Consider the following 26,576-nt stretch of genomic DNA (forward strand, 5'->3'; position numbering starts at 1 on the left):
TAATCCAGATCAAATTAGCAGCTTGCTGTAAAGAGATCAAATGAGCCATTGGAAGACCGTAGAGATGTGTGAGCGCTTTGTGTCTTTAAATCCAGGATGAATGAAGTAGGAAACAAACTGCCGTATGTTGAAAGTAATCAGCGGGATTCATCATCAAATTTGCCAGAGTGTTTAAGAATCATCAAATTAGCCAGACTGTTTTGCTATTTGTCAATTTAACGTAGGACGTTCCCCAGCAAACCGAGAAGATGCATTGAAGATTTCCAGATCTCACAGGAGAAGCACCAATGAGAATAACATCACTTCTGAAAATCAACTCCATACCAACGAGTGTTCAGGGCAAAATATTTGTTCAGAACCTTCAACTCTCCATTGTTTTATACTCCTAACATATTTAATAGCCAAATATCAAGTCATCAATATTACCAAACTACAGGAGGCCACTACTGTTAAACCAACACAAATGCGAGGGTGGGATCTTTCAGTTATAAATTATGTGCAAACTAAAGAATGCATGGACAAGAGTATGTAGAATAGTAGACCGACAAATCCAAGTATAACCAATTCATATATTCATATAATATGCTTAACATTTTTACTGCATTTAGAGCTCATGTACATGCGATCTTTACTTCCTATTAGGTGATAAATTTGCAAGTTGAAAGATACAAGCAGCCAAATATCAAAACCAAACTTCCTGAAACAGTATGGTAACCCGGTAATTAATAGCCAAATCAAACTTTGATAATCTGCTACACAAACTGAGTACGAACTGATATTTCCATTCTGGACCCTTGTTTGAGACTTCTAGCATTTTCTTGATTCGAGCAAAAGATGAGATCATATTCCATCCAAACCACATGCAAGTTGAAGAAGATACCGTAACCAGTAAGGTGGCACAGCAGAAACGAAGTAAGATGATTCAGGACAGTTGAAAGAATCAGATGTGCACACTACCAGCTCCAAGCTGCACCAAAGATATGAGGCCACTGAATGCAAGTTCAAACTGAAAACTACCACAAAAACCATCATGCTTCAGGATCACTAATCAGAAGTCAAAACCATCAAGGGAGTCCATTTGCTTCACCAAGTCCCCGCGCTAACTGACTATCCAACTCTACAATCTTGCAATAAAACCTCCAACAATGCAAATCAATGAACGGCCCAAATATAATCAGCATACTTAAAGTTTCTTCAAGGAAAGTCAGACCATAGTGAAATCTGGTAAATCAGTTGAAACAGGCATGAAGTCCAGGTGCAAGTTTTTGTGGTTGAAGAAGATTCCGAACGAAGATCCCAAACAGCCATCAGACGAACATAAATCGAAGAATGTATAGCCACTCAAATCTGACGTCACCAAGCACAGATGAGGAATCCAGTAAACCAATGTGACGAAACATGGGAAACTGACCTGCCTCGAGTCCCCTTCACCATACGTTCACAACCCACATGGAGCTTTACTTCCCGACCAGATCAAGATCCAGTCCTGCAAGCCAAATTGTAGAGGCGGCGATAACAAATGAAACAAACAGACCGTCTACGAGACACTGACCTGACTCCATGTACAGAGCAAAGGTTTGGGCCCAAACTCCTAATAACAATTATATATTGCCAACCCACACACGCAGAATACCAATAAAACACAGGGATCAAGAGTTTAGTCATTGCCCACATGGCCTGGGCTAAAGAAAAATCTGCAACCATAGGAAGGGCAGGGGCAAAAACCTATATCAGAGAGATGGCCAAGTAACTAAATGAAATTAAAAAAAGGAAGGTAAGAGTCTTTTTCGGTTGTAGGATGTGCCATTAGTTGAAAGCTCTGGATCATCCTATATATTCGTGCTGCATATGAATCTGTATTTAAAATATTGTCTAGTAAGATAATTTATAGGTTATGTAAGTTGCAATGAATTGAAACGACACTGTGGATTTCGAAGATCAGTAGACGGATTCATCATCAGGCTGGACAGGAGTTTGTCAACTACAACCTGCAGCGAGCAAGAGACCGTTTCTATAAAGAAATGTTAGGGGAAATGCTGCTTATAAATAGCTAAAGCATGGATGAAACGATGAGTGGGAACAAGTAAAGCCTGTCTAGAGTCAGGTATGGATGATGGAGGACAACAACGCCGGTTCCAAACTGCAGTTATATCATTTCCAAGTCAGTATCTGCAAGAGCTGATAAGTACTAAGGCAATGAAAACCTAATGTCTAGAGAGTTCAATTATAGAGTAAAAAAGGTTGAAAAAGTTTTAGCCACAGAAGGAACTGCCATGCCGAGGCAAAATAGGACCGCCTTCTAATCCATATTATTCCAATTTCTGGAGCCACCAAGAAATAGTTTAAATCAGAATTGTGGGAAACCAAAACAGAACAGTGGAGACGAAAAGAGTAAAACAGAGGGAGTGATAATTATCCAAACGTAGAGCAGCAAGATGCGTCGCTCCCGCTAAGCCATATAATTCCAATTTCTGGAGAACCACCAACATATCCAAATATATCCTGCACATAGGCCCAGACTCCCTAAATATATCCTGCAACTGATACGCGCAGAAGACCAGCACGGGGATCAAGAGTACAAAAAACAAATCGATCCAGAGAGAGATAGAGAGAGATCGCAAACCAAACGATTTTAACAGATTCCGACTCACTACCAGCATGGTTTGGGCTTAATCTGCAACCAAAGGGAGGGTAGAAGGAAAAACCTAAATTAAAGGCATAAACAAGTAGCTACGTGAAACAAAAAATAAGAGGTGGGTTAAATATAGTCTTTTCATTGTAGGATGTTCCATTAGTTTGAATCTCCATTGTTGAACCTTTGCAGATCTGTATTCAAAATATTTCCTGGTAAGATAATTTTAAAGGTTGTCTAAGTTATGATGACTTGAGAAAATAGTAGATTTAGAAGAACTGCAAACAGATTCAACTCAGCACCAGGTTGGACTTGAGTTCATCAACTACGACCTGCGACGAGGAAGATACCTTTCTATAAGTTAACAGGAAAACTAGGCTCAGCTAAAGCATGCATCAAATGTTAAGGTTAAGAGGTAAAGTGTAAGTAAGCCTGTCTCGGCCGCGAAGGTCAGATAGACAACACTGGTTCCAATTATTTCGCTTCCAGGCCAGCATCTGCAGGAGCTAAGAATTACCAACTAAGGCAAAGAAAGTAATCTCTAGGAAGTTCAATAATCAAGGGAGGACAAAAGGTCAGATATGTTTGGGCCACAGAAAGAACCGCCATGCTGAGGAAACATAGGTTCACCCGCTAAGCCATATATGTCCAATTTCTGGAGAACCAGCAACAAATCTAAATCAGAATTGTCGGATAACTAATTGAGCTGTGGAGAAGAAATTAAGCAGAGAGTAATGATCATCCAAACGCAGGTCAGCAAGAAGATAGGTCACTCCCGCTAAGCCATATAATCCCAATTTCTGGACAACCAGCAACAGATCCAAATCAGAATTGTCAGGGACTAAAATTGAATTGTGGAGAAGCAATTAAATAGAGGGGTTCAGAATCATCCAAACACAGATCAACAAGAAGATAGGTTGCTCCTGCTAAACCTTATTAAGCCCAATTTCTGGAAAACCACAAACAAATACAGATCAGAACTGCCAAGGACTAATTGTACTGTGCAAACCAAATAAATTGAATCTGGACAGAATTCATTAACCAAACGCAGATCGCAAGTTCCAGGTTCCAATCCAATCAATCAAAATGATGAACAGAAACCAAATCTCCACCAATTAACCCCATCTCTGGAAAACCACAAACGAATACAGATCAGAACTGCCAAGGACTAAATTGTATTTTGCAAACCAAATAAATTGAACCGGGGCGGAATTTATTATCCAAACGCAGATCCGAAGTTCAGGTTGGTAAGAGATCCAAAGCTTCATAATCCAATCAATCAAAATGATGAACAGAGACCAAATCTCCACCCTATGATTCATCTGTGCAGAACTACTACCCTCCTGCTGCAAGCAAAGGAGCACAAACACACACCAAACGATCAGCTGCTACAACCACATGACCGCACGATTCAAATCTGACCTGCCTCAATCCCCTTCGACATACAACACCACAGGGATCTCCACATTCCAGATCCAGTCCTGCAACCAATGTGTGGAGGGAGGCAAACAAATAAACCAAACAAACCGTTGATACAACACTGACCTGACTCATTGTACAGAGATTTGCCCATAGGCCCAAACTTCCTACAGGATAAGAGTACAGAGAACAAATCGACCCATATAGAGATAGATTGCAAACCAAATGATTTTAATAGATTTCGACTCGCTACCAGCACGCTCTGGGCTAAAATAAATCTGCAATCACAGGGGGGGAGAAGCAAAAAAGCCTAAATCAAAGGCATGAACAAGTAGCTACGTGATATAAAAATAAGAGGCAAAGTTAAAATGGAGGAGTCTCTTTTTTATTGTAGGATTTGCCAAGTTTGAAGCTCCATTCTTGCACCTTCCCAGATAAATCTGAATTTAAAATATTGCCTAGTGAGAAGATCTTAAAGATTATCTAAGTAATGATTGGACTTTGCATTCCTCAAACCTGCAACGAGCAAGATACTTTTAAAAGTTATAAGAAAAGTCTTGTCTGGGAAGGTCAGGTAGACAGCACCGGTTCCAATTATATCCCTTCCAAGACGATGTCTGCAAGAGCTAAGAATTGACAAACTAAGGCAGAGGAAACTTGTCTGGTGTTTTCTAATAATAATCTTGAGTAAGAAATACTGTTGAGCCACAGAAAAGGAACCGCCATGCCGAGGGAAAAGAGGACCACTCGCTAAGCTGTATAATTCCAATTTTCTGGAGTACGAGCAACAAATCCAAATCAGAATTGTGTGCAGACTAATTGAACTGTGGAGGAAAGGAAATAAACAGAGAGAGAATGATCATCCAGACACAGGTGAGGAAGAATGACAAGTCGCTCCCGGTAAGCCGTATAATCCCAATTTCTGGACAACCATCAACAAATCTAAATCAGAACCGACTAAGATTGAACCGTGTAGATGAAGGAATTAAATGGAGGGGGTAATTAATCATCCAAACGCAGATGTTGCTCCCGGCTCCCGCTTTGCCGTGTAATCCAATTTATAATTTCTGGAGAAGCAACGAATTCAGATCAGAATTGCCGTTGACTAGTATATATGCAGACCAAGAAACTAAAATTTTGAGGGATTTAGTATTTATAAATGCAAACGCAGATGGCAGGTTCAGGTTGGTAAGAGAAATCCTAAGCTTCATCACCCGAGAAGAGCTGACCACATCATCAGAAAAAATAACCGCTGAACCGGAACCAACGAATCAATGAAAACAACCATGAGCAGGAATCAAACCTCCACCAAATCCATGAGGGCCTCGAATTAATCCACCTCGTACTAACGAATGATTTGGCGGAATAATGGACCAGAAGACGACACGGGCCATATCCATTTGATTTGAAATCTGGAATCTATCACGGACGAACGCAGGTGACGTAATCAAGGAACCGATAGGAACGAGCACGGGAAACTGACCTTGCGTCGGCCTTCGGCTCCGCAATCAGAGCTCCAATTCCAAAAACAGGGCACGACGATCCTGCAACCAACGCGCGCGGATCCAGGAACACAGGATCCACGCCTGCAAACAGAAGTGGACACACAGAAAAGAGTTCCTGAGACAGATTCGCAAACCAGATAGATGAATGGATCCTCGATCGATCGCTTCCCGGGCTCGCACGGAGGCAGAGGAGACGGGCCGGATTCGAATACCCTGCGAGCACAGCAAGGCAACGGTGACGGCGACGGCGAGGGCGACGGCGAGGGCGAGTGAAATCAAATCAGACGCGATTGGAAAGGAATCGAGACGAGGGCAAGAAGGGGGAAGGAAACAGTCGCTCAAACGCGAGGAGGCGCGGCCCGTCACCAACGAGAAAGGTCGGACGAGAGACGGGGCCGGAGCGCGGGGAGGAGAGGGTGCGCCTGGGCGCCTTTTATAGCCGCCGCGGAGGCGGTGGGGGAGGCCTGGCGCCAACCGGACACGGCCTCGCCGCGCTGGGCGCTGGAAATCAAAAGGGAGTTGAGCTGGTGGGGTCGGGCTGGATCCGGGCCGGGCCGGGTCTGGTTCGGGTGGGCGGGCGGGCGGGCGGTAGGTCGGCAACGGCAAAGCCACGCGACGCGCGTCCGTCTCGGGTTGGGGGTTTGGGCTTTGGGGCGTGGGGAAATTTCTAGGCTGCTCGGGAGTCGCGGCAGGCCATGTGATGTGATGCGATGCCGTTGGTCGCTGACCGCGCGTCCGCGAGGGACCGCGAGCCACGACGAACGCGTGGATGAGGAACGTGGAACAGGCGGTGCGGTGGCCGGTGGGGGATTGCTGCCCCGGTCCTAGACGTGGTCCGCGGAATCAGCTGCCGCGTTTACGCGTTCAGTGTGCTCGCAAGTTATTTTATTTTAATTTTTCATTCAGGGTCAAGATCGCGTGATCGTCGCTCTCGCAAGTTATTTCGAGATTGTATTTCAGCTTTCGTCTAGCTGCCACGAACAAAGAGGTACGGTATAAAATACGGTTTTCATCGTTTTATCATCACCTGCAACAATGCAAATATAAGTTTTTGCAGGTGCACGTCTCAAACTCCTTATCTTCAGACTTCACTTCACATGCACAAGCGTGACCCTTTTATATTTGTTTGCTTTGCACCCACTCATACCAACTTCTATTTCCATTTTTTTTCTTTGTTGAGGGTATAACCTGTGCTACTACAATGACACGCAAAGGTTAACTGGTTTTAATATTTCTGGGATAAGCAGCAGGAACCCTTGACTGAGCTGGCTGAAAGATGTCAAATGATGACAATGCTAGTGATCTCCTCATCTCCTGGATGCCATAGGAGAATCAGACAGCAGGGGCTCATAAACTGAGCTCTTATTCTTGACCGTCGCCAGTCGTCGGTCGACATGTAGCTGGTCGAATTATCGTTCTCTGATCTCAGTTGAGATTCCAGATTTACCAGGGTGTACATAGGCCCGCGTGATTGCTCGGCCTTCTGAAGAATGATAATATTTCAGAGCTATTACAGGACCCATGCCAACTCCACTGATTAGCTGAAACATTGATATCATGCCGTCGTGAGAAACGTATTTGGAATGATAAACCAAGCAAAACAACATGATAGCAATACTTACCAGCGTCGTTATCCAGTATGACGGCTGTCTACAAAGGCTGTACATGATAGTGCACATCCCAGCAGTTGGTAGCATTGATACAGAAATTTCTGATGTACTAGAAAGCAGCAAAGGTTCCCCATATTGCCAGAAACTGCAGAAAAGTGAAAGGACTGCAAAATGGAAAGATGCGTTAGAACAAATATAATCTACAATGCATAAGCTGTTATAAGCATTATGATTCAAGTTCTTTTCTTTCTCACTTCATCTCTAATGTCACAACAGACAGACGCCTGCAACCAAATACTTCCTGAGAGAGCAACCATTGACAACACCTCCATCTCACTTTTTTCATTGGCATAAGCATTAATGGTGATTAAGAAAACAAAGATTGCCTGAAACCAACCAAGAAAAGAAGAAGCTCTCATCAGCCACGTCAAAAATTTGTGCACTATTACAAATTGGTGGGTTCAGACTTCCCTTGCCCCCTCACCACAACCCACACCAAACCCATCCGCGTAACAGCAGCAAAAACCAAGGAATTATGAAAAATTGTAGTTCGTGAATTAACTTCAATCCACCGCAAGAATGCCCGCTATTACTAGCTTTCAGAGCACCATCCATTAGTCGCTAATAATGTGTAGATAACAGAGGACCATTCACTGAAAATACAATGTACCCACATTTCGTACGAGTGAAGGAACATGAGTAAATAACAAGTAAATAATGTAGTTCATAGATTTTTTTTTCAATACAAGTTGACAGTAATCACTTACTGAGTTTAAGAACTCATAATTCTAGTGAAATGCATGAAAATTATTTCATATTTTTTGCAACTGTCATTTGCAGACTAGAAGCATCACATGGTGCGCCAAAAATGTACTCACATCATATAATGATCGACCAAACCAACCAGGAAAAGTACTTGGATTAAAAGCCTGCAAAATATGCACATATTAGTGAAGGTAACACAAACTTGATTCCAAAAAATTACAGATAATTTATTGCATATACCAAGTTACTAACAGAACATATAGAACATATGGATGCTGTCAACAACAAATGAAAGGAGATATAATCTACCTTCCAGACTGGCAGTAAAGTGAAATTTCTGGGTTCTGTGCCACTGTCTTTTTCAGATAAATCCTTGTCCAGAGCAGTAGTTAGAACATGAATGCTTGCGTAGAAGACATTATAAGCCACCAAACTAACTGAATTGAATAAACTGGTTCGGCAATACCTGAAACAAAAGAAAAACTGCATGTATGCAATATGAGAATGCTGGCAAGAGCAGCTAGTATCCAGTATGCTTGAATGAAATATGAGAAAGATATTACATATAAGATCTGTGATTCTGAAGGTGAATTATGGACCTGTGATTTTGTTTGTGACGTAAGAGTATCTGAATAAAGCAAATTAACGAGAGTACAATAAAGCAAATTAACAATGACTTGTAGAACGAATACTGCGAAAGGAAGGCAGTACGGTTGTGTGAGTATCGTCCATGGACAAGAATAAGCCTTTTCAAGAACCTGAACTCTGCCAAGAAGGAAAAGCAGAAATCAAAAACCATCAGAATTTCAGTGCATTTCAGTGTTTCAACCATTATGTGATCAAATTATGAGACCAACAGTTGAGCAATTTCATAAAACACAAAAAATTATCTAGGTAACATAAAATTAAAATGTTTCCTCAAGAAAAAACATATAATTAAACTCATGCCCGCAACTTCAGTTGTATTTTGAACATTTCAGGGAAAAAGTTACACTGTTGTTCACATCAACACAGCTTGGGATATACTTTTGGCTTGCTAAATCTTCTATGAGCTCCATTTACATGAGAAACATCTCAAGGCATTAGAACGATGACCCAGTGATATTTTAAGGAGAAAGCATACAAAACTCAGCAAGTGGTTAGTATTGCATAATTTACTACCACGGTTAGTATTGCATAAGATTTGATGAGACTTGGAGCAACAATGAGCTGGAAGCCTGAAATGATAGGCATCAGTGCAGCGGATTGAAGACTTGGGAGTAGGGCGACACGACAGCCTCCTGCACCATCTTCCTTGGGTCGCCTGGATCGGGCCCCCACCTCACCTCGCTCATGTTGGGCGTCTCGACGAACATCATGGTGAACTCGCCCACCTTCTCCACTCGTCCTCGCTTGCCGGCGCGCAAGAACAGGTTGTTGCCCCTATGGTACGAGAAGATGCCACTCGTGAGCCGCACGATGTCCCCAGGCTCGAAGGCATCGCACTCGGTGCCCCACAGAAGGAAATGCACCGCCGCCGTCTCGTCAGCCACTAGTGACGGGCATGTCTCCTCCCTGCCGTGCGCGTTTGCGTGGGCCGGGCGGGGCACCTTGTCGACCACGATGAACGTCGTGTTCACTGTGTTGGTCGCTGCCGGGACGAGGTCCTTGAGCTTCACCTCCATCCTCCCGCCACCTATGGTTACTTCGGCCTGCAACAGATTTGTTGATAACCAAAGTAAGTGCGCATGAACTAGCTACACTTGCATCACAAAAGTACGACCTCGCTGCATCTAGTCCATGCTCAGTGTTCATGACGAAGCAGCGTTCAGCCTGTACCGGGCAATTGAACGAACACCTTGTGGTCGTCCGAGGAAAATCTCTAGACCAGCGTCCAGGCAATAGAACCAAATGCATGAGAAAGAGGAGAAGACGAAAAGTGCGGCGATCTTGCCCCTTTTGCGTTATCGTGATGACGCGGGCTTGCCTTTATACCGCCGCCTGAGTTAACCCTCGCTCTTCGCCATTTCTCCCCACCGGGGCCTCTGCTCCGCCTTATGTTTGGCTTGGTGCGATCCAATCATGTTGATTGCAGCAGGATCGGTACTCATTTTGTCCGACCTTGTTGGGTCCGTCAGACGAACCACATCACCCTTACACCCCATACTCTAGCCCGAGACACGACTCCTCCCCCTGCTCCATCCCTACGCAATTTCATCCACCAATACCAACTCACCTACTTAGTTTTGTAGATCAAGTGCACAGACTAAAGGTAGCTCAGTCAACTTCTACAACAGCCGCTGGACTTGGAAAGAAAAACGGGAACTTGAAAATCATGCTTCCAAAATTGTAAAACCAATTTTAATGATCTACCATACCCAATAGAACTATCTTGCAGCAGGCAATTAAAGCACCTTACCCAGACAATCAAATTCTATTTATTTTTTCTTTTCCTGGTAGAACAATTCTAACCAGGGTAATTTTGTGTTAATAATAGAAGTACAAATGTGTTGTAAATTTCTAATCGAATTTGAACAGATGAATCAATGTCATTGAAAGGAGTAGGACATGTCTGTAACTCTATAAAAAGACAACATGATGCACTGCCTAATAAATGCACCTCAAAGATTGCTAGAAACCCTGTTTGAAAATTACAGAACAGATGAATACAGTGAGTGAGAGGATAGGTATTAGCAGAACATGATTAATTAATTATCAGAAGATAATATTCCTTAGACATGGCAGAACAGTTTAGCAATAATTAGAATGGTGCAGCCGACATTCTGTTCTCAGCTAGATGCCAAATTCAGTCAGCCTAATACAAAGGTGGAAGCTCCTTCTAGTTCCTGTAGTATGCAACAGAAAGAAACATTGCATTCTTGGTGGGTGCTAGTGTGTAATGTTGGTGCTAATGTTCTCATGGGGATATAGACTTGAATATTTAATTAAACCAAGCATCAAAACATAAAGGTAAAAGCCTAAACGGTATTCTCCGGTGAAACATGTGAAATGAAGCAGCACCTTTGAGTGCAACTCTAGCCTACAAACACTCAGTAACACATAATCTGAAATTCTCTCTGAAAGAACTATATATAATCTGAACAATCACACAGCAGCAAATAATGACAGGCTGCAACCACTTATTATTTCTGTATGTGTAACACTAAGCTCCACAATATGGCTGACCAAATATGTTCGATATGCGATACTGAATCAAGTGCCGTTCTGGCTTTAGTTGCAAGCAGCTTCAACCCTGCGCCTTCTATGCAATCCATGCCTCGGTTTCTAATCAAAAGCTAATGAAGAACTGTCAGCGGCAGACCTAGGATACCCTATCCCACATCTGTTTACTATATAATCCGTGTGATGTTCTTCAGAACCAGATACTAACTGCAACAGTATTAAACAGTTGGTGTTAAATCCAGTGAGGAGATAGGTCACCCCACCCCAGTGGCAAAAGCAGCATCTCTGGGCTCTGGCCAAAGACTGCAAGGAAGGCTCCGGACAACAGGGGCCGGGGCGGAGGAGGGGAGAGGCGGAGGGAGGTGCCGGTGCCGGGGCGGAGGAAGGGGCCAGCCAGGCTGAGGGCTCCATCACCAGAGAAGAAGGTAGAGGAGATGCAGATCTTACCGGAGAGAAGGCGGCAGCCGGCAGTCGTCGTCTCCGCTCGTCGCCCGCGCCGCCGCCTTCGCTTCCCTGTTTCCTCCCTCGGTAGCGCCTCGCGTGGACCCTGGAGCTTGCCTGCGATTCACATCTGCGGGCTAGGCCTGGCCTGTGATCGCGTCGCCCGCAGCGCATTGCTCTCTCACAGCCTCGCAATAATAGGCCGGCCCATGAGCGCAGTTTTTTTTCACACATGGTTTTTTCCTAGGTCGATTTTTGTTACCTATGTCGGTTTTCTAATTAAAATAATGCGAAATTCAAAATAATGTTCGTGATTCAAAAATCAAATGCAAAAAATGTTCATGAATTCAAAAAAAATTTGCAGATTACAAAAAGTATTCACGAACTCAAAAATGATCATGAGTTCAAAAAATTGACAAATTCAAAAAATATTGCGAATGCAAAATTTGTTCATCGATTTGAAAAATGTTCACCAATTCAAAAAAAAAAATCACCCACTTGAAAAAAATTATTGGATTTGAAAATAAAAGGTTTGCAAATTCGTAATATGCATCAGGATTTAAAAACTATCAACTTTTCAAATAGTGAATTTAAATCCAGAACAATTTTTATAATTTCCAAATAAATTTTAAAAAAATGTAAAGCATTTTTTAAATTTATGAACATTCTCACAATTTTTTAGGTTCAAAACATTTTAAAACATGAAAATTATCTGAAATTGTTATCTTAACACTCACAATGAGCGATCTATATCATTTCCGCACACAGAGGGTGTCAAGGTAACTCCAACTCGCCCCTAAAACGTCCGGACCAGGGTGTGTGGATGATTTTTGCCATCCTATGTCATGCCTCAAATGTCCGCGGGCTCATTTGGGCGTCCGCAATCCCACAAACTGGTTAGAAAGCTAGGGGAGGTTTGCGGACGTTCAGACCTCTGCCACGTAGGCATCCAACACCCCAGACCCAGCCAAAACAAAGGCTGAGCCCGCACATTTTGACCATTCCGCAATGTTTTGGCATGAAAAAGCCCGTAATTTCCCACCATCTCCGCTCCGAGCGTCGCCACCCTCTAACCAAGTTCCTGCCCTTTTCATCTTCTGACGCCACGATGGAGCCGACGGAGTAGCTGATGGAGATAACTGTCGTGCCGCCAGAGCCGGAGGACCCATTGACTACGGCCGCCTATAAGGTCAACTCGGCCACACGCACCGCCACAAAAACAGAGGGGCAGGGAATTAGCAGTTGCGCCGCCCCGATTAGTCACCATCTCGTAAGCCAAAGATGTTGATCCGTCTGCCCCAACAAAAGGGCTTGAGCCAGCCAACAAGGTCAAAAGGAACTAGAGGAGGAAGGAGGAGAAAGAGAAGCGGGAAGGAGCGACTGCCAAGATGACAAAAAGATTTGAAGTCATCATGGAAAAGAAAGAGAAAGCATGTGTGAAGTGCCATGACGTGAAGGAGGAAAAGAAGGCCAAGAGGTTTGACAAGTTCATGGTGGTGATTGAGAAAAATACCAAGCTCAAAGAGAAGAGAGTTGAGCTCACAGCCAACTCGGACGATGCCAATATGTTTACCTTGAAGATGGATGACTTGGATCCCAATGCGACGAAGATCGTGCAAGCCTATCATGCTAAGATGTTGAAGATTTTGACATGGATAGCCAGTGGAAGGCAAAAAAAATGTCATTGATTTTGAGGATATGCATGGAAAATATGCAAAGGCCTAACAACGATCTAACTGGTTTTTCTAATACTGTTCAAACAATGAATACAATACCTTTGAATAACTATGCTGACCAAATATGCATTACGCTCAAACACTACAAAAAAGTATGAGATGGTTTGAACAGTATCGGGTGATCATAGACTGGATAATGCGGAGTGTCGTACGTTCATGCCCATGGACTTACCATCATCACCCCAAACACCAAGTGGACCGATGACAAGAGCACGATCAAGAGCTATTGAGACCGAGATAACATATCTCCTTAATGAACTTCCATCTGAACCACTTGAGACATGGCTACTACCTCAAGGTGGAATGCTATGTGTGCTTAGGTATCAAGAAGAAGACACCCTCGGCGACACTCGAAATGAAGGCGAAGCCACCACGGATGCAGAAAAAAGAAACACCTTAAGTGGAGTCGTCGAAATGCTATAGCGGCCGGACATCCGGCCCCTTCCCAGAAATCCAACACCTCCAAGTCTAGTACCAGCGGCAAGAACCTGCGCCTACTAAGGCTACAACGGCAGGACATCCATCCCACTACGACAGGTTGGACTTCCGGCGCCTCCCCGGAAATCCGGCCCAAGGAGTCCATAACCGTTGCCAAATCGGGCCATCACCTGGCAGGACATCCGGCCCAGCCCAGACATCCGGCGCCCCAAGTCGGGCTCGACATTCGGCGCCTGCGTGCACAGAATCGAGCCAAAGGCCCATGTAACCATCTCCCTCTCACTTATTCCATCCTAGACTATAAATAGACCATCCCCTACCTCTAGTTAGGATTAGCAAAGCATATTGTGAGATCTTTGCTCCTAACTACCACCTCTCCCATTAAGATCAAGGCCTCCATGTGAAAAGATCCCTATTGGATATTAAGACCCCTTCTGGGGAAGATGCTCTAAGGATATCAAAACCCCTCCCTCCCTGAGACCGGGATGAGCTATCTACCTATGTGCCTACCTTTGTTGGATTTGGATCTTGTATTTCATTGTGTATGTGGATTTAGTGGATGTGTGACTTGAATCTTGTCTTGAGTGTTTTCCTCTTGATTTCTGCTCGCCCCACCTTCAAGTGTGAAAAGATCACCAACTAGGATTTCACCCCTGGAGTGAGAAAAATCTTAGCCATTTCCATGCTGTACACTACAAAGAATGCTAGATGCTGAGATGTGCTTTGAGTTAATTGTAGAAAATACATAAGTGGTTGCAGTTAGATGATGACAAGATGCCAACAAGATACAAAGAGAATACATTTACCCTTGTTAATTCTTGGTAAACTCTATCATGATAATATCTTGAACAATATCGGATGATCATAGACCCGATGGAGTGAGAAAATCTTAGCAGTTTCCATGTTGTACACCACAAAAGAACATCAGATGTTGAGAGGTGCTTCGAGTTACCTATAGAAAATACACAAGCAATTGCAAGACGACAAGATGGCAACAAGATGTTGGATGGCAACGTACATGTATTCTATTATTTGCACACAAAAATCCCTAGACCAAAAGAGTGCCCATGAAGATCAGGTAGATTATAGTGTGTGGTGATCTTAGAATACCATATTGTTTTTAATGCTCTTCTCATTTCATTGGAAAAAAATTAGGCTCATGTGCCAACGCATGGGCACATACCTAATAATGATAACAAAACGAGCACTACCTATGTTGTTAGTCACAACAAGCTATGATATACCACTTGTAGCATGGAGGTGACGGTGTGGCGTAACTGTACACATAAACAATGTGTCAGTGTGTCCATAAAACATTGTGCATGCCAACTCTACTACTTCTTGGAAATTAGAATATTTCCAACAATATTGTAAATTGGTCATTCATCGAGGGATCAGAATCCACAAAAGAGGACAAAGCATTGTTAGAACTGTCCAAAATGGGAAGTCCATGGCAAAAATCACGTTTTTGTCCACGTCTCCCTTGTGCTTGACTAGTCAACAACCCCCCCCCCCCCCCCCCCCCCGCCCGCGCGCCAAATCCCACACCATCGACAAGTCCTCTCCTCTAGAATGGATTTGTAGAAATTATGAATCGTCTTGACCATCCTGGGAGGCATGCGTTGTGACTTTATTGATGAGATGAGGCTTATCTCGTGGATGCATAGAACATGGTGGAGAAATTACAACAAGGAGAGGAGATAAGAGAAATTAAAATAGAAAGATTACATATTGTCGATTCTTCTAACAACTCTCCTAACAGCCTTATTCTGTGTGTTGCGTGTCTAGAAGATATTTCAACAACCCCACTTAATCACAACTTCATCAAGTTGATATTACACTTGAATTCTTCTAGACTTTTGTAGAGGCAATGCTTTTGTAAATCAATCTGTAGCCTGATCTTTAAAAGGAATAAAACAAATATCCAAATTCTTTGTTTGCAACATGTTCTTTCACAAAGTAAAAATCTATTTCAATATGTTTAGCCCTGCCACAAAAAATTGGGTTAGTAGACAAGTAGTTTTCACCAAGATTGTCACACCATAAACAAGGAATTTGCACTTGTGATACTCCAAGTTATTTAAGTATACTAGTAAGCTGGCAAGTGCAACACACGTCTAACAAAGTAGAAAACGATTTTCTCATTCATCTAATTATGACTTATGAAGCAATAAATAACATCATATATTAATTTCTGGATGCAAGATTTAAGTAAATAATTGCAGAGAAAATATTTAGGCAAGATTTCGGAACCTCTCGACTTGCAAATTGCAATGCACGGACAAGCTTTTTTTCGAGGAAACAAAAACAAGCATCTAACCGTTGTACTCCCTCCGTTCGTTTTTATAAGGCGTTTTGGAGAACTGATTTTGAACTATTTAGAGCATGTTCTGAGCAGGCTTAAATGTCTTATATAAGTGAACATAGGGAGTAATAAATAACTGGTAACCCAAAAATCTACTGTAGTTATGTTACAGCGTACTGGTTTTCTTATTCCATTATGGCAATTTCGGAGGTGGCTCTATGCTTTATCTACCCCCTACACAAATGAGTCGTATTCATCTCATGCATCAGATACAATTATATTCTTGTGAAGCAAGTTGATTATACAAGTATAATGTGTTGTTTCATCGCAGAAAAAACACAATATTCCATTCATGAAATCCTTGAGTATGCACGCACAAAAAAATCAACTATACCCATATTACATCGCAAAAACAAGTATTCCCTTCGTAAACTAATATAAGAGCGTTTAGAATACTAAAATAGTGATCTAAACGCTCTTATATTAGTTTATATTAGTTTACAGAGGGAGTATTTTAGTATTACAGCTTAAAGAAAATACATTTGTATTCCATCGCAAGCAAGGATATGTTAGTCGAAGTTAGTTTTGCAGCCAGACCCATACAGGTAGATTTTGTCTAATAGAGGGGAAAAGGGAGGCCCAAAACCTCAGCCCCCCACCATGCATCCGGAACAACTATAACAAAATCATATCTTGAATGTGGTGTCATTGACTTAATGTTCCAATTTTTCCTAACGCCATACGAGGTGAGTCCATGAAAATGCTTTTTCTCCTCCTTTGAAACCTGATCGCCATCCACCAGTCATAGATGGGAGCGATGTTCTAGAAACTGGGGGAGACAACACCTGGTATCATGACCAAAAGGCCACCCTGGCCATACTTGCCTCGCAAAGCTGGCCGTCTCTTCGCAAGAGCCACACGTCGGGCAAATCTCACTGCCTGGCCATCTCTAGCGCAACAACTTATTGGCCATGAGGATGTGGCCATGCCAAACCAACCAGGATGAGGACCTCACTTTGTTATATATATGCAACCTAATACATAGCTTGAGGAAACAGAGCTTACGTTCTTCAGTCAGGCTGCATTTACTCGCCTGTGGAAACAGAGCTTTAGTTTTTCTTATAGCCACTGAAGTCTGATATCTGCACACAACAATCTCCACATGATCAAGTTTGCTGAAACAAATTATCTCTGCACACAACATTGCTAGTGTGATAAAATTTGCAACGTAAACTTATAAGTGCAAGGTCATATAAACAATCGAGTTTATCTTGTTAATCCTTTGGAACCAAAAGTAGCAATTGCAAAATGATGGTCTAAATTGACATTCATCAGCCTACATGCTTTATTTTGCCCTCTTTTAACTATATTTTGCCCTCTTCTAAAACAACATACCCCTCTCTCTTGTGTACTCGACGGAGGAATACAATTATGATGTACACAGATGCTTATTATGACCGATCCCTCTCTATGCACCTTAGTTTATATTCAGTCTCAAGCTGGCCAACACGAATCTACAATAAAAGTGACTGCAGTTACTTCTTCGGCTACTCGGCATGATGCTGCGGCTCAAGTCATCATACTGGAAAAAACATGGTCGCCTCCTCATTTCATCGCATAATGCTACCAGTAGGCTGAAGTCATGATGCTAGAAAATACATGGTTGCCTCATCTCATCAGATAATGCTACTGGTATTAAAGCAATTAACTCCCAAGACTCAAGTATGAATCCACACAAATGGCAATTGAGACCCACTATCAGTTTCATTCGCCAGAAGGGATACATGAGCGATGCTATCTTCAGACGTATTTTTGGAAATCAATACAAGAAAGCGCACAACTTAGCTAGGAGCACTTTCTTCCATATCCTTCTCTATTTCTTGTATGAATTATTGTGATGTTTCTTGCCCATTAAATCATGTTTTTAGCAGTGACATGTACTCAAATGTAATATGTTGCTCACAAGAAATGTCCCTCGAGGGAGCTTTTCCTTGAAAAAACATTGCAAACGATAATCTTTTTCTGCCAATCTTATTGGAAAACATAATCATGATATGCAAACGGCAACTTATAGGGAGCGAGAACAGATACCTAGGACTTTTAGTTGTGGAAGTAAGCAACGGTGGTGGTGGCTCCCACGTCCTCGGAGGCAGTGAAACAAGGACTCCGAAATTTCCTTGTTCATTGTTCAAGGGCTGCTTGGAAGGGAGGTAATTTAAAAATTAGTCAACAATAATACTTGGGATGTTTGATTCATATCAACTCATATTGCACAACAAAAAATTGCAATGAAAAACAGAGAACAAGAAAATGAGTATTCTTATTGTGGTATCTAGAAACTTGTTCTCCCAGTGGAAAACCTGCATGCATCGAAATATAGGACATTGTAGTGAACAATTTGAATAATATTCTTATTGTAGTATAGTGAGAGCAGAATATAGGGCACAAACCTGTAGGGTTGGAATTTTGCATTGCAGAGACTACAGGTGCTTATACAAGTTCTTAAACCTCCTAGAAAAAGGTACTTGCATTGGGCAAGGTATCTTTAATTATGACGTTTGAAGTTTGATCACTGCCCGTATTCTCGCTTTAACCACCCACGGAGCAGGAAGAGGTTCCTGCATTGGACGTGCACCGAAATAATCTAAACATTTATGGAAGGAAAAGTGGTCTGATTTTACATAACAGATGGAGTCAAATAGTGTCTCCAGCCAGATTAGTAGCAGTTTACTGATTCACTTCTATGTAGAAGTTATGTCTTGTATGAGCAGATTGGGGTGGGTAATGGGTCCCAGAAATTTCAACACTACATCTAAGTGATACGAAATTAACTCATTAAATAACTATTGTTCCCAATCATGCACAAGAAAACGGTCACAAATGACATACGCGAATGTAATCATCGATCATTCCCACGGTCCCACCTCGTCCTGATTGCCAGTCACAATATTATGCAAAGAAAATTTGCATGAAGCAACAAAACAATTGATGTTTCTAATGGAACTCAGGCTGCAAGTGGACGCGGGCTGTCCGCGGTGCCCACGTCCAAGCCCACATAATTTACGATCGTGGACACCCACAGTTAGAGCACCGAGAGATGCGGATTATGTGGGATGTCCCGCGGCGCCCACATCAAACCCACATCCCTTCTGAGTCGAACGTCAGTCGTGCGGATTAGCCCGATTATGACATGCCGCCATGGCCGCGGCGCCGCCGTGTACCTTCCCCATGGCCGCCCAGCGCCGCTGTCCAACTCCGCCATGGACGCCGTAATGTCGTCGTCAACCTCCGCCATGTACAGGTGCAGTTCAGTCTTCTTCTTCCCCCCTCTCATCTGTGATTTATTTCCTATCGACTACTACATCTTCAGCCAATTTCCTCTAAATTGTTCAGAGCAAAGCCGATTCATTCTACCCTGTTGAATCACGTATCATCTGTGGCCTGATAATGCGAGTCAGTGGTTGTGGTATCTTCCCTCCTTATCCAATCCTCCTTGATTTCTTCTTCTCTCAAGAACGCCATGAAGAAGCTCGCTGCTTCAAGGAACATCAGCTGCAAGCAAGCAGATTGCACCCTGCTCACCTCTTATTTTGATCTTATAACAGTGGCACTTCTAAAATCATTTTCGATGTGATTCTTCTACTGAAGCGACGCCCGCCGAACCACTGAGCTGCAACTTCGTAGAGGCAGAGGATTACCCCTCCCAGATAAACAAAAGTACTACAAAAAAGATATAATTTGCAGTGTCAACTCTGAAGATTCTCCACCTGATATAATGAAGCCTGAACTTCTCTGCTCCTTCCATGTCCATTGCAAAACAGAAAATATAAGCTTGAGCCTGTGATTTACATAGGGATTACGTGGGATGTGGGATGCCCACTTATCCCGTGAAAAATTATGTGGACATATGCTGGATTCCCACTAATACTACGGGGCAGATGTGGGCGTGTTTGCGGGCTCCTGCGGAACATCCCACTTGCAGCCTGAGATCGAACGCAACATATGTATCCCCTCGTCCAAGCACGGCCATCTTGAACCACAAGGATGTGCAGATTCACAATTCTCCAATCCAATGGCAAACACAGAAGCTAATCAAAATCAGCAGCAGTCGCGGTCACCACTCTCACGGCATTCCACGCACGCGGCATGAACAGCACGCGTCGAACACCTTGCCGCATATGCAATCAAAGGACGCAAGAGGGAAAACAGGCGAACCGGGAGCGGAGCTGCCCTCACCTCGGGGTCCTCGAGAGGCTGCGCGCCCGAGACCTCGTTGGCCGTTGCCTGAGACCTCGTTGGCCGTTGGCGCCCGGAACCAGTCGACGGTCAGCACGGTCCGAATCAGGCGCTGCCTGGCCTCCCGGTGCTCCTCGTCCTCGTAGTCGATGTTGTCCTCCTCGTCCTCCGACTCGAAGCTGCCGCCCCGACGGCCGCGGGCCCCCCTGCCCTGCGGCCCTCCAGCTTGTCGTCATCCTCCTCTCCCGCGGACACCCACCGCCACTCCATGGATGGCGCCTTCCGCATGCCAGCCGCCATTCCCGAGCTGTGGCCTCGATCAGATCGAGAGACGAGAGGACGGGGCAAGGCCAGGGAAATCCTCCCGCCAAGCTGAGCGGCTGCGGAGGATGATTGGATCGGCGGGCGGCGAACGGCGTGGGAGGCGGCGGGAGGATTGGCGCGGGAGGCGGCCCGTCCGTGCTGTGGCGAACGGCTGGCGTCTGTTGGGAGGAGGAGGAGGAGTGGGCGAAAGTCGTGCGGGCGTGGTGCGCAGCGGTTTTTTTTTCTGAACGGCGGACAAGGTTAGTGATCGACGGATTACCGGCTTAATTCGGTGGCTTATAGCGTTAAACATGGATGGAAAGATTAAGAGCCATTAGATCTTGCTAATGAATAGATCTGATTGTTTGGTTCTCCGCCCTCTCTTCTTTTTATGAGGGTAGTAGATAATGCACCCAAATAATTTTTGTTGACGCAATTGTTACGATTTGCTTCTTTGCACACTAAGATACTAAGTTTGGCCAAAAAAAAATTGCAAACCCACCAGTTGACCGCTTGTCATCCAAACAACCAACTTAATCTGCATCGAAGAAGGCATTAACAAGAGTTGAGGATGACTAACCAAAAGTTTTTTTCTCCGTGAGGCGAATACTAGGTGACTTAGGGTTAGGCGGTCCGCCGCCGATCGCCTCCCCGACGGCAGCGCGGGCGCCAACATTTATTGCCCTAGGACGGTGCTTCTGAGGTGTTGTGGCTGGTTTAATCACCGTAGCGCCCATGAAGGGAAAGGACTTTGGTGGGCGTTCATGTTATTATGAGACTTGGCCAATTAAATCTTGTACTTCGGTAAAATTCTGAAATCTCAAAGGCCCATTTAAATTGTATGGCAAATGTGCAAGTTTAATTAGTGGAGTGAAAGAAACACCAATATAAAAGGTGAGTTGTTCTACTATTTCTTGTAGCATGAGAAAAGAGAGCAATAATACTGTGCTCACTCACCTCATGCCACACAACGCACACGCGCGCATTTCCTGAATTGGGTTTGAGTACCAATTTGGGCTAATATTATATGCGCCTTGTTGTAAGAACTAAATTAATACGCGAGAATAGTCTTCCGAAACCGCGCCCCTTGAGAAGCTGCACTGGGTGAGAGACGGTAAAGTTTTTGGGAGCATCTTGGCGCGATTGCTCGCTCAAGTTCCACTATATCCTTGATGCTCGTCTGCCTACTTCATCTATGATAGCCACCACCATGCCTGAAGACGGTGCCGCATCAAAGTTTTCGGTGCCCTCTCTCTTTTGACATGTGTCATTGATCCATATGCGTATGCGCTAGATGTTTCTATATTATCCTAAAACTTAATTTAAACATCATCCTAAAACAATAATTAAATATCTATACTTAATCTTTACCTACTAATAAAGCGGCTATCGCTTCTGCCCGTCCGTCGTCGCGCACATTTTACAAAAAAGCCCCTATGGTTTTCCATTATTCAACTCGCAGTCCTTTTTTAAAGTGGCTAATTTGTGAAAACGTTTCGTTCTTGCAAAAAAGGCCCTGCAGTTTGGGGTATTCAACCCGCGTTCCGACCACACACAGAGCACGGGCGCCTCCTCTCCTTCTCGCCCGAGGAAGTCCTCGCCGCCGCCAGCACCCACGCCGCCTGCTTCCGGCGAGCTCCGGTGCCGCGCAGCACGCCCCCGAGCTCCCCGCGGTCTGCGCCTCCCTCTCCTCCTTCCAGATTCTCTGCTCTCGGCCTCTACCGCCCGCTTGCAACCCCACCCGGCCCCGTGGCTAGGGTTTCTGGCAGGGCTTCGCCGGCACGTCTCCGGCGGCCCCAGGTTCGTCTCCTTCCTTTCGGTCAAGTCTTGGTGGAGGTGGGGCGGCGACTTGGTTGTGGAGGAAGGGAGCATGGGGCGGCGTCAAGTGGGTGGAGCACGCGCTTCGCTGCGAGGGTGGAAGAAAAGCATGGCGGATACGGTTGCGTCGTGTAGGCGGGGGAGAAGGACGGCCATGCGACCCTATCATCCTCTGGGTGGTGGTCTTCGTGCTCCATGTGGAGACTAGGTGGAGCACAGACAACTGTTGTGGCTGAAGGTGCTGGGGCTGACGAGCTCCTGCCCCTACTGTATGTGGATTGGGATGGATGGGCACTGGGGTGATTTGGGGATCTGGCTGCTAATGCTGCGATAAATCGTTGTAGCGATTTTGTGTGATCTTGGGCCGCTGGCTGTACCTTATCTCTTGTGGTTGGCCAGGCAGCCACTATTCCCAGTGGTCGTGTCGCTGTTATCTGCTGCACATCTTTATATGGATGTAGCCTACGAAGAATAGGAACAATCACTACAGAGCCCGAAGATTGTTTGTATTTCTTTCATTGTCTTTCACTGATCTATCATTATTTGATTGGTCCATGTAGATTTAGATAACATGAGATGAGCTGATGATACGTACTACTATCTGATGACACGATTATCTACTGCAGAATTGTTGATGTATTTGTGCTGACAGGTTTTGCGAGTACTTGAAACACATCCATTAGAGGAATTAGAGTTACGAAGTTCTGACCTGGTTCTTGGGGCAATCTGAAAGAGAACTTGGTGATTTCAAGTAATTCTAAGAGCATAGGCCTTATCCTTATTTTTAAATAATGGTAAGAGCATAGATCTCATGGACCAGGAATTAATCCATCAGGCAAGCAGAAGACTGAACGAAACAGTACCTACACATATTATTTCCAAGATGATTAATATTGTTTTCTTTACTGTAAGGAACCAGCTTAATTAAGGCCTTTATGCATTGAACAAACTACCAAGATTTTGTATCTTTCTGTATGATTCATATTGCATAGACACATGAGTAGCGATGGGATACTATTTGGTATGAACAACATCATCATCTTGTAATTCTAACATGTATGCACTTAACTTATTTATGCACATAATAGTGATGCGTCTTCCGTATCTGTCTATTGTATCTGAATCTTCAATGCAATTAACTGCTTAATTTGCCTTCAACGGGATTGAGTGATCTGGCATATAAGCTTAGCTCAGTGGTTCAGGTTATCACTGTTAGTTTTCTGGTCGTGTAAGTTTTTAGACTTCTTGAGGTAGCTCAACCAATATGGCATAAAGCTATGAAGGGATTTTGCTTGGAAAGATTACTGAAAGGATAACTTAACTTCATTTTATCCCCTAGATTAGTATAAGTATATATTAGGCCCTCATTTATTTAGATGTATACCTTGCATGGCAGTCTTGTTTAAACAGATTTTTGGGGCATTAAGCAATTCATACTTTGCTCACCATTATTCCCATGTGTGTTGTTAGCCAAGCACTTGCTTTTCAATATATCCTTTCCGATGTTAGGCTGGGCTGCGCGATTCTTCAGTGGCTGCTCAATACAGTTGTGGTGATCCGGGCGACGAGGATATTAGGGACATCGGCCCGGCGAAGTATGGTGCGTCAGCTATGAAGCCAGATCCGCAGGCACCAGGGACCAGGGTGGATCAAGAGGTATGGGTGTCTGAATTCTGTGTTGTGAATATTTGTGCTAATTTTCTGGTGAGCCGTGACGACGGGTAGAGAACGGAATTAGGCGTTCATTTTGCTGTAGTGTTCGCTTGCGGTGGCGTAGGGCGCTGTGGTGAACGTAATTTTCTGTTAGAGGTGCTGTTGTGAGTATGTGTTCTGTACTGAAAAAATGCATGTACTTATGTTGCTGAAAGGGGTTAGGCTGTTCTGCCGGGTCGCTGCGAGAGTTGCAAAATGATTTTGCGTTGCTGCACCTCAGATTTTGTGTGCCCATGGAATTAAGTTGTGTGTTTGATTTTTCCGTCATACATTTAGAGTTATTTTTTATGCAGTGTTGGATGCAAAAACAAGCTGTAGATCAGGTGCATAAGATTTTGTAGGGGTAGTGAAAAAGTTGGTATCTAAATCCGTGTACAGAGGGCGGGTGATGAGCTCATAATTTATGGTGGGAGGATGGGGTCTGTGTTTTGCATCGCTCAGTGAATAAAATTGCACCGGAGTTTAGGAATGCTGTCGCCAAGGGACGGGCGCCATTTGGGGTAATTTCAGGAAAGAAAAACAGTGTTCTGTCCTGTGTGTTTCTTTTCTGAAAGCCTTCACGGCCTTCCTTGTGTGTTTTTGTTTTGTTTTGTCTTAACTTTTTTTAATCATTGTTCGCTGGATTGGTAATTTTGTTGTGTCTAAAGTGTTTCTCCCTGAACGGCAGGTCGCTGATTTGGGTTTTGCTTTATCGCAGAGTTCTTGTGGAAGCGAATCCGACAGAGCGAACCCTATGCCTCATTAGCATGGGTACTCTTGAGAAGTCCATAATGGTTTTTGCAGAGGGCGCCGACAGAGGCATACGACTTTTACAGCCTGTATTAGTGGGAAAATGGGTTTAGTATCAGGCATGGGAAGAGCCGATTGAATCCTGCAAGCGGAGGACCATGCAGGAGACTGTTTGTGGTTGCTCAGTAAGTATATCAATTAAAAATTCAGTTCTCCTTCATATTTGCGCTGGATGAAGGGTCTGGTCTGATGGTAAAACATCCGTTGGAGCAGGGGGATGCTTTGCGTGAGAATACAAGGTCGTGCCGCTATGAGTGTCCTGCGATAATAAGGCTGCTACGGACATTAGATAATGGGGGGGGGGTACATAACGGAGCACCGGGTAGAGCATAACAATGTTATGACGCCAGGAGAGATGTTGCACTGGCCACCGCACATACACATTGATGTGTACATGGGGGACCTGGTGCGGGCTGCGGGAATCATCCGTGGCCGCGCATTACAGTGGCGGCAGGGTGGATAATGATGGCATTAGGGACAGTGCCTCGCGGAGTCCGAGGAGTCTGGAGTGAAACCAGATTCCCGAGCACCCGGTAGACTAAGAGGTATATCGGATAACTTAGCAGAATCTGTGTTTTGGCTGACAACACTGAGGTTAGGGTGCGTCTTCACGGGAAGGAAATTGAAAAAGTCAGTGCCAGATTTAAACCGCCATGTGGGGGAAGGTGCTGCGATGAAATTCCGTGTTGTTAGGTGCCCGCCTAACTGGCTAATTTGAAAATGTTGTATAGTTAGCAGTGGCTGTCATTTGTGATTTTTGTTCGGAAAAACCTAGGATGCATTGTGGGGTGTGGGAAAACAAATCATTTTTATTTCATGTAATTTATGTCAAACCGTACCATGGCAGCAATAATTTAAGAACTGTAGGAAAATGAGAGTTGACTTGGAATTCTGAAGTGTATCAATGACGATCCTGTGATTATCAGATTATTAATGTATTCCTTGTGCCATAAAATTTCTGCCGATGCAACTGTGAGCTCAGGGGCAATTTATTTTATATTTTTATATAGTTGCAATAAAATGCTACGGTTACCCGTTGGCTTGCAGGCCTGATTAGTGATGAATATTGTTACTCAATTAAAATGATCTGAAACTTTTTCATGCCAATAAATACTCTCTGAATTGTTTGTGTTTTGCACAGAGTTCATGTAGCAAGAAATGTGACCCGCAAAAAAAAAGTGATGCCTGAAGGGGTGCACACGTCTCCTTGGTAAAAAAAGAGACTGCAATTAACATGCCTGATGCTTCGCGAAATGTCTGAATGAGAAAGATAGATAGATAGATAGATAGATAGATAGATAGATAGATAGATAGATAGAGAGTATGCGAAGGATGGAGCATCATGTGGTCTTGAACCATTGTACTAGCGGAGTTGATTTTTTTCTCCCGTTGCAACGCACGGGCATTTTTGCTAGTAATAATAAAGGGGCTATTGCTTCTCGCGGTACGTCACCAAAATGCCCCTAAATTTGCAAAATATTACCCCCCCCCCCAATGCCACCTATAAGTGATAAAAAACCGTCTCACGCAGGAGAATCCTGGCCTGGGCCAGCCCATGCAGCAGAAACCTTCTATACTGCGCTCTGCGCGCCGGGAGAAGACACAAAGCGCCCATTTGGGCCGGCCCATGTCCGGGAGGCCTGTTTTAAATGTCGTTTTTTATTTTTTGTCTTAGTTTTTTTCTACTTTAAATAATTTGGGACT

At 44.0% G+C, this 26,576-nt stretch overlaps 1 protein-coding gene and 3 long non-coding RNA genes across 9 annotated transcripts; 1 reads left to right on the plus strand and 3 right to left on the minus strand.

Annotated features, from left to right (window-relative positions):
- Positions 1 to 549: 549 nt before the first annotated feature.
- Positions 550 to 6,172, minus strand: LOC123060881 (uncharacterized). 2 transcript variants are annotated; one of them, XR_006428211.1, is made up of 2 exons: positions 5,535 to 6,172; positions 550 to 5,463 (listed from the first exon to the last, which is right to left on the minus strand). It is a non-coding gene; the product is annotated as an uncharacterized lncRNA (long non-coding RNA). The 2 variants fall into 2 exon arrangements; XR_006428210.1 differs by having other exon boundaries at positions 550 to 5,470.
- A 482-nt stretch (positions 6,173 to 6,654) lies between these two features.
- LOC123060889 (SOSS complex subunit B homolog) lies at positions 6,655 to 11,709 on the minus strand. 4 transcript variants are annotated; one of them, XM_044483769.1, is made up of 7 exons: positions 11,541 to 11,709; positions 8,643 to 9,622; positions 8,241 to 8,397; positions 8,045 to 8,095; positions 7,421 to 7,552; positions 7,179 to 7,330; positions 6,655 to 7,097 (listed from the first exon to the last, which is right to left on the minus strand). In XM_044483769.1, the coding sequence occupies exons 1-2, from the start codon at positions 11,706 to 11,708 to the stop codon at positions 9,164 to 9,166; spliced, it is 627 nt and encodes a 208-aa protein (XP_044339704.1). In that variant the 5' UTR covers position 11,709; the 3' UTR covers positions 6,655 to 7,097; positions 7,179 to 7,330; positions 7,421 to 7,552; positions 8,045 to 8,095; positions 8,241 to 8,397; positions 8,643 to 9,163. The 4 variants fall into 4 exon arrangements, with proteins under 4 accessions (XP_044339704.1, XP_044339690.1, XP_044339698.1 ...); XM_044483755.1 differs by having other exon boundaries at positions 8,241 to 8,414; positions 8,495 to 9,622; XM_044483763.1 differs by having other exon boundaries at positions 8,241 to 8,303; positions 8,398 to 9,622.
- A 4,995-nt stretch (positions 11,710 to 16,704) lies between these two features.
- On the minus strand, positions 16,705 to 20,792 carry LOC123060906 (uncharacterized). The gene is made up of 4 exons (XR_006428257.1): positions 20,250 to 20,792; positions 18,464 to 18,631; positions 18,105 to 18,373; positions 16,705 to 17,155 (listed from the first exon to the last, which is right to left on the minus strand). It is a non-coding gene; the product is annotated as an uncharacterized lncRNA (long non-coding RNA).
- A 1,238-nt stretch (positions 20,793 to 22,030) lies between these two features.
- Positions 22,031 to 25,958, plus strand: LOC123060911 (uncharacterized). 2 transcript variants are annotated; one of them, XR_006428262.1, is made up of 4 exons: positions 22,031 to 22,352; positions 23,023 to 24,026; positions 24,781 to 24,997; positions 25,086 to 25,950. It is a non-coding gene; the product is annotated as an uncharacterized lncRNA (long non-coding RNA). The 2 variants fall into 2 exon arrangements; XR_006428258.1 differs by having other exon boundaries at positions 22,037 to 24,026; positions 25,086 to 25,958.
- The last annotated feature ends 618 nt before the right edge of the window (positions 25,959 to 26,576 follow it).

This window comes from Triticum aestivum, chromosome 1A (assembly GCF_018294505.1).
Source record: "Triticum aestivum cultivar Chinese Spring chromosome 1A, IWGSC CS RefSeq v2.1, whole genome shotgun sequence".
Classification (NCBI taxonomy): domain Eukaryota; kingdom Viridiplantae; phylum Streptophyta; class Magnoliopsida; order Poales; family Poaceae; genus Triticum; species Triticum aestivum.

Bases quoted from the DNA above. Each gene is read 5' to 3' on its own strand.
- LOC123060889 (XM_044483769.1), bottom strand. From the start codon at position 11,708: ATGCGCTGCGGGCGACGCGATCACAGGCCAGGCCTAGCCCGCAGATGT. The intron at 9,623-11,540 runs GTAAGATCTGCA...AATCTGTTGCAG, and splicing joins CGGCTGCCGCCTTCTCTCCG to GCCGAAGTAACCATAGGTGG.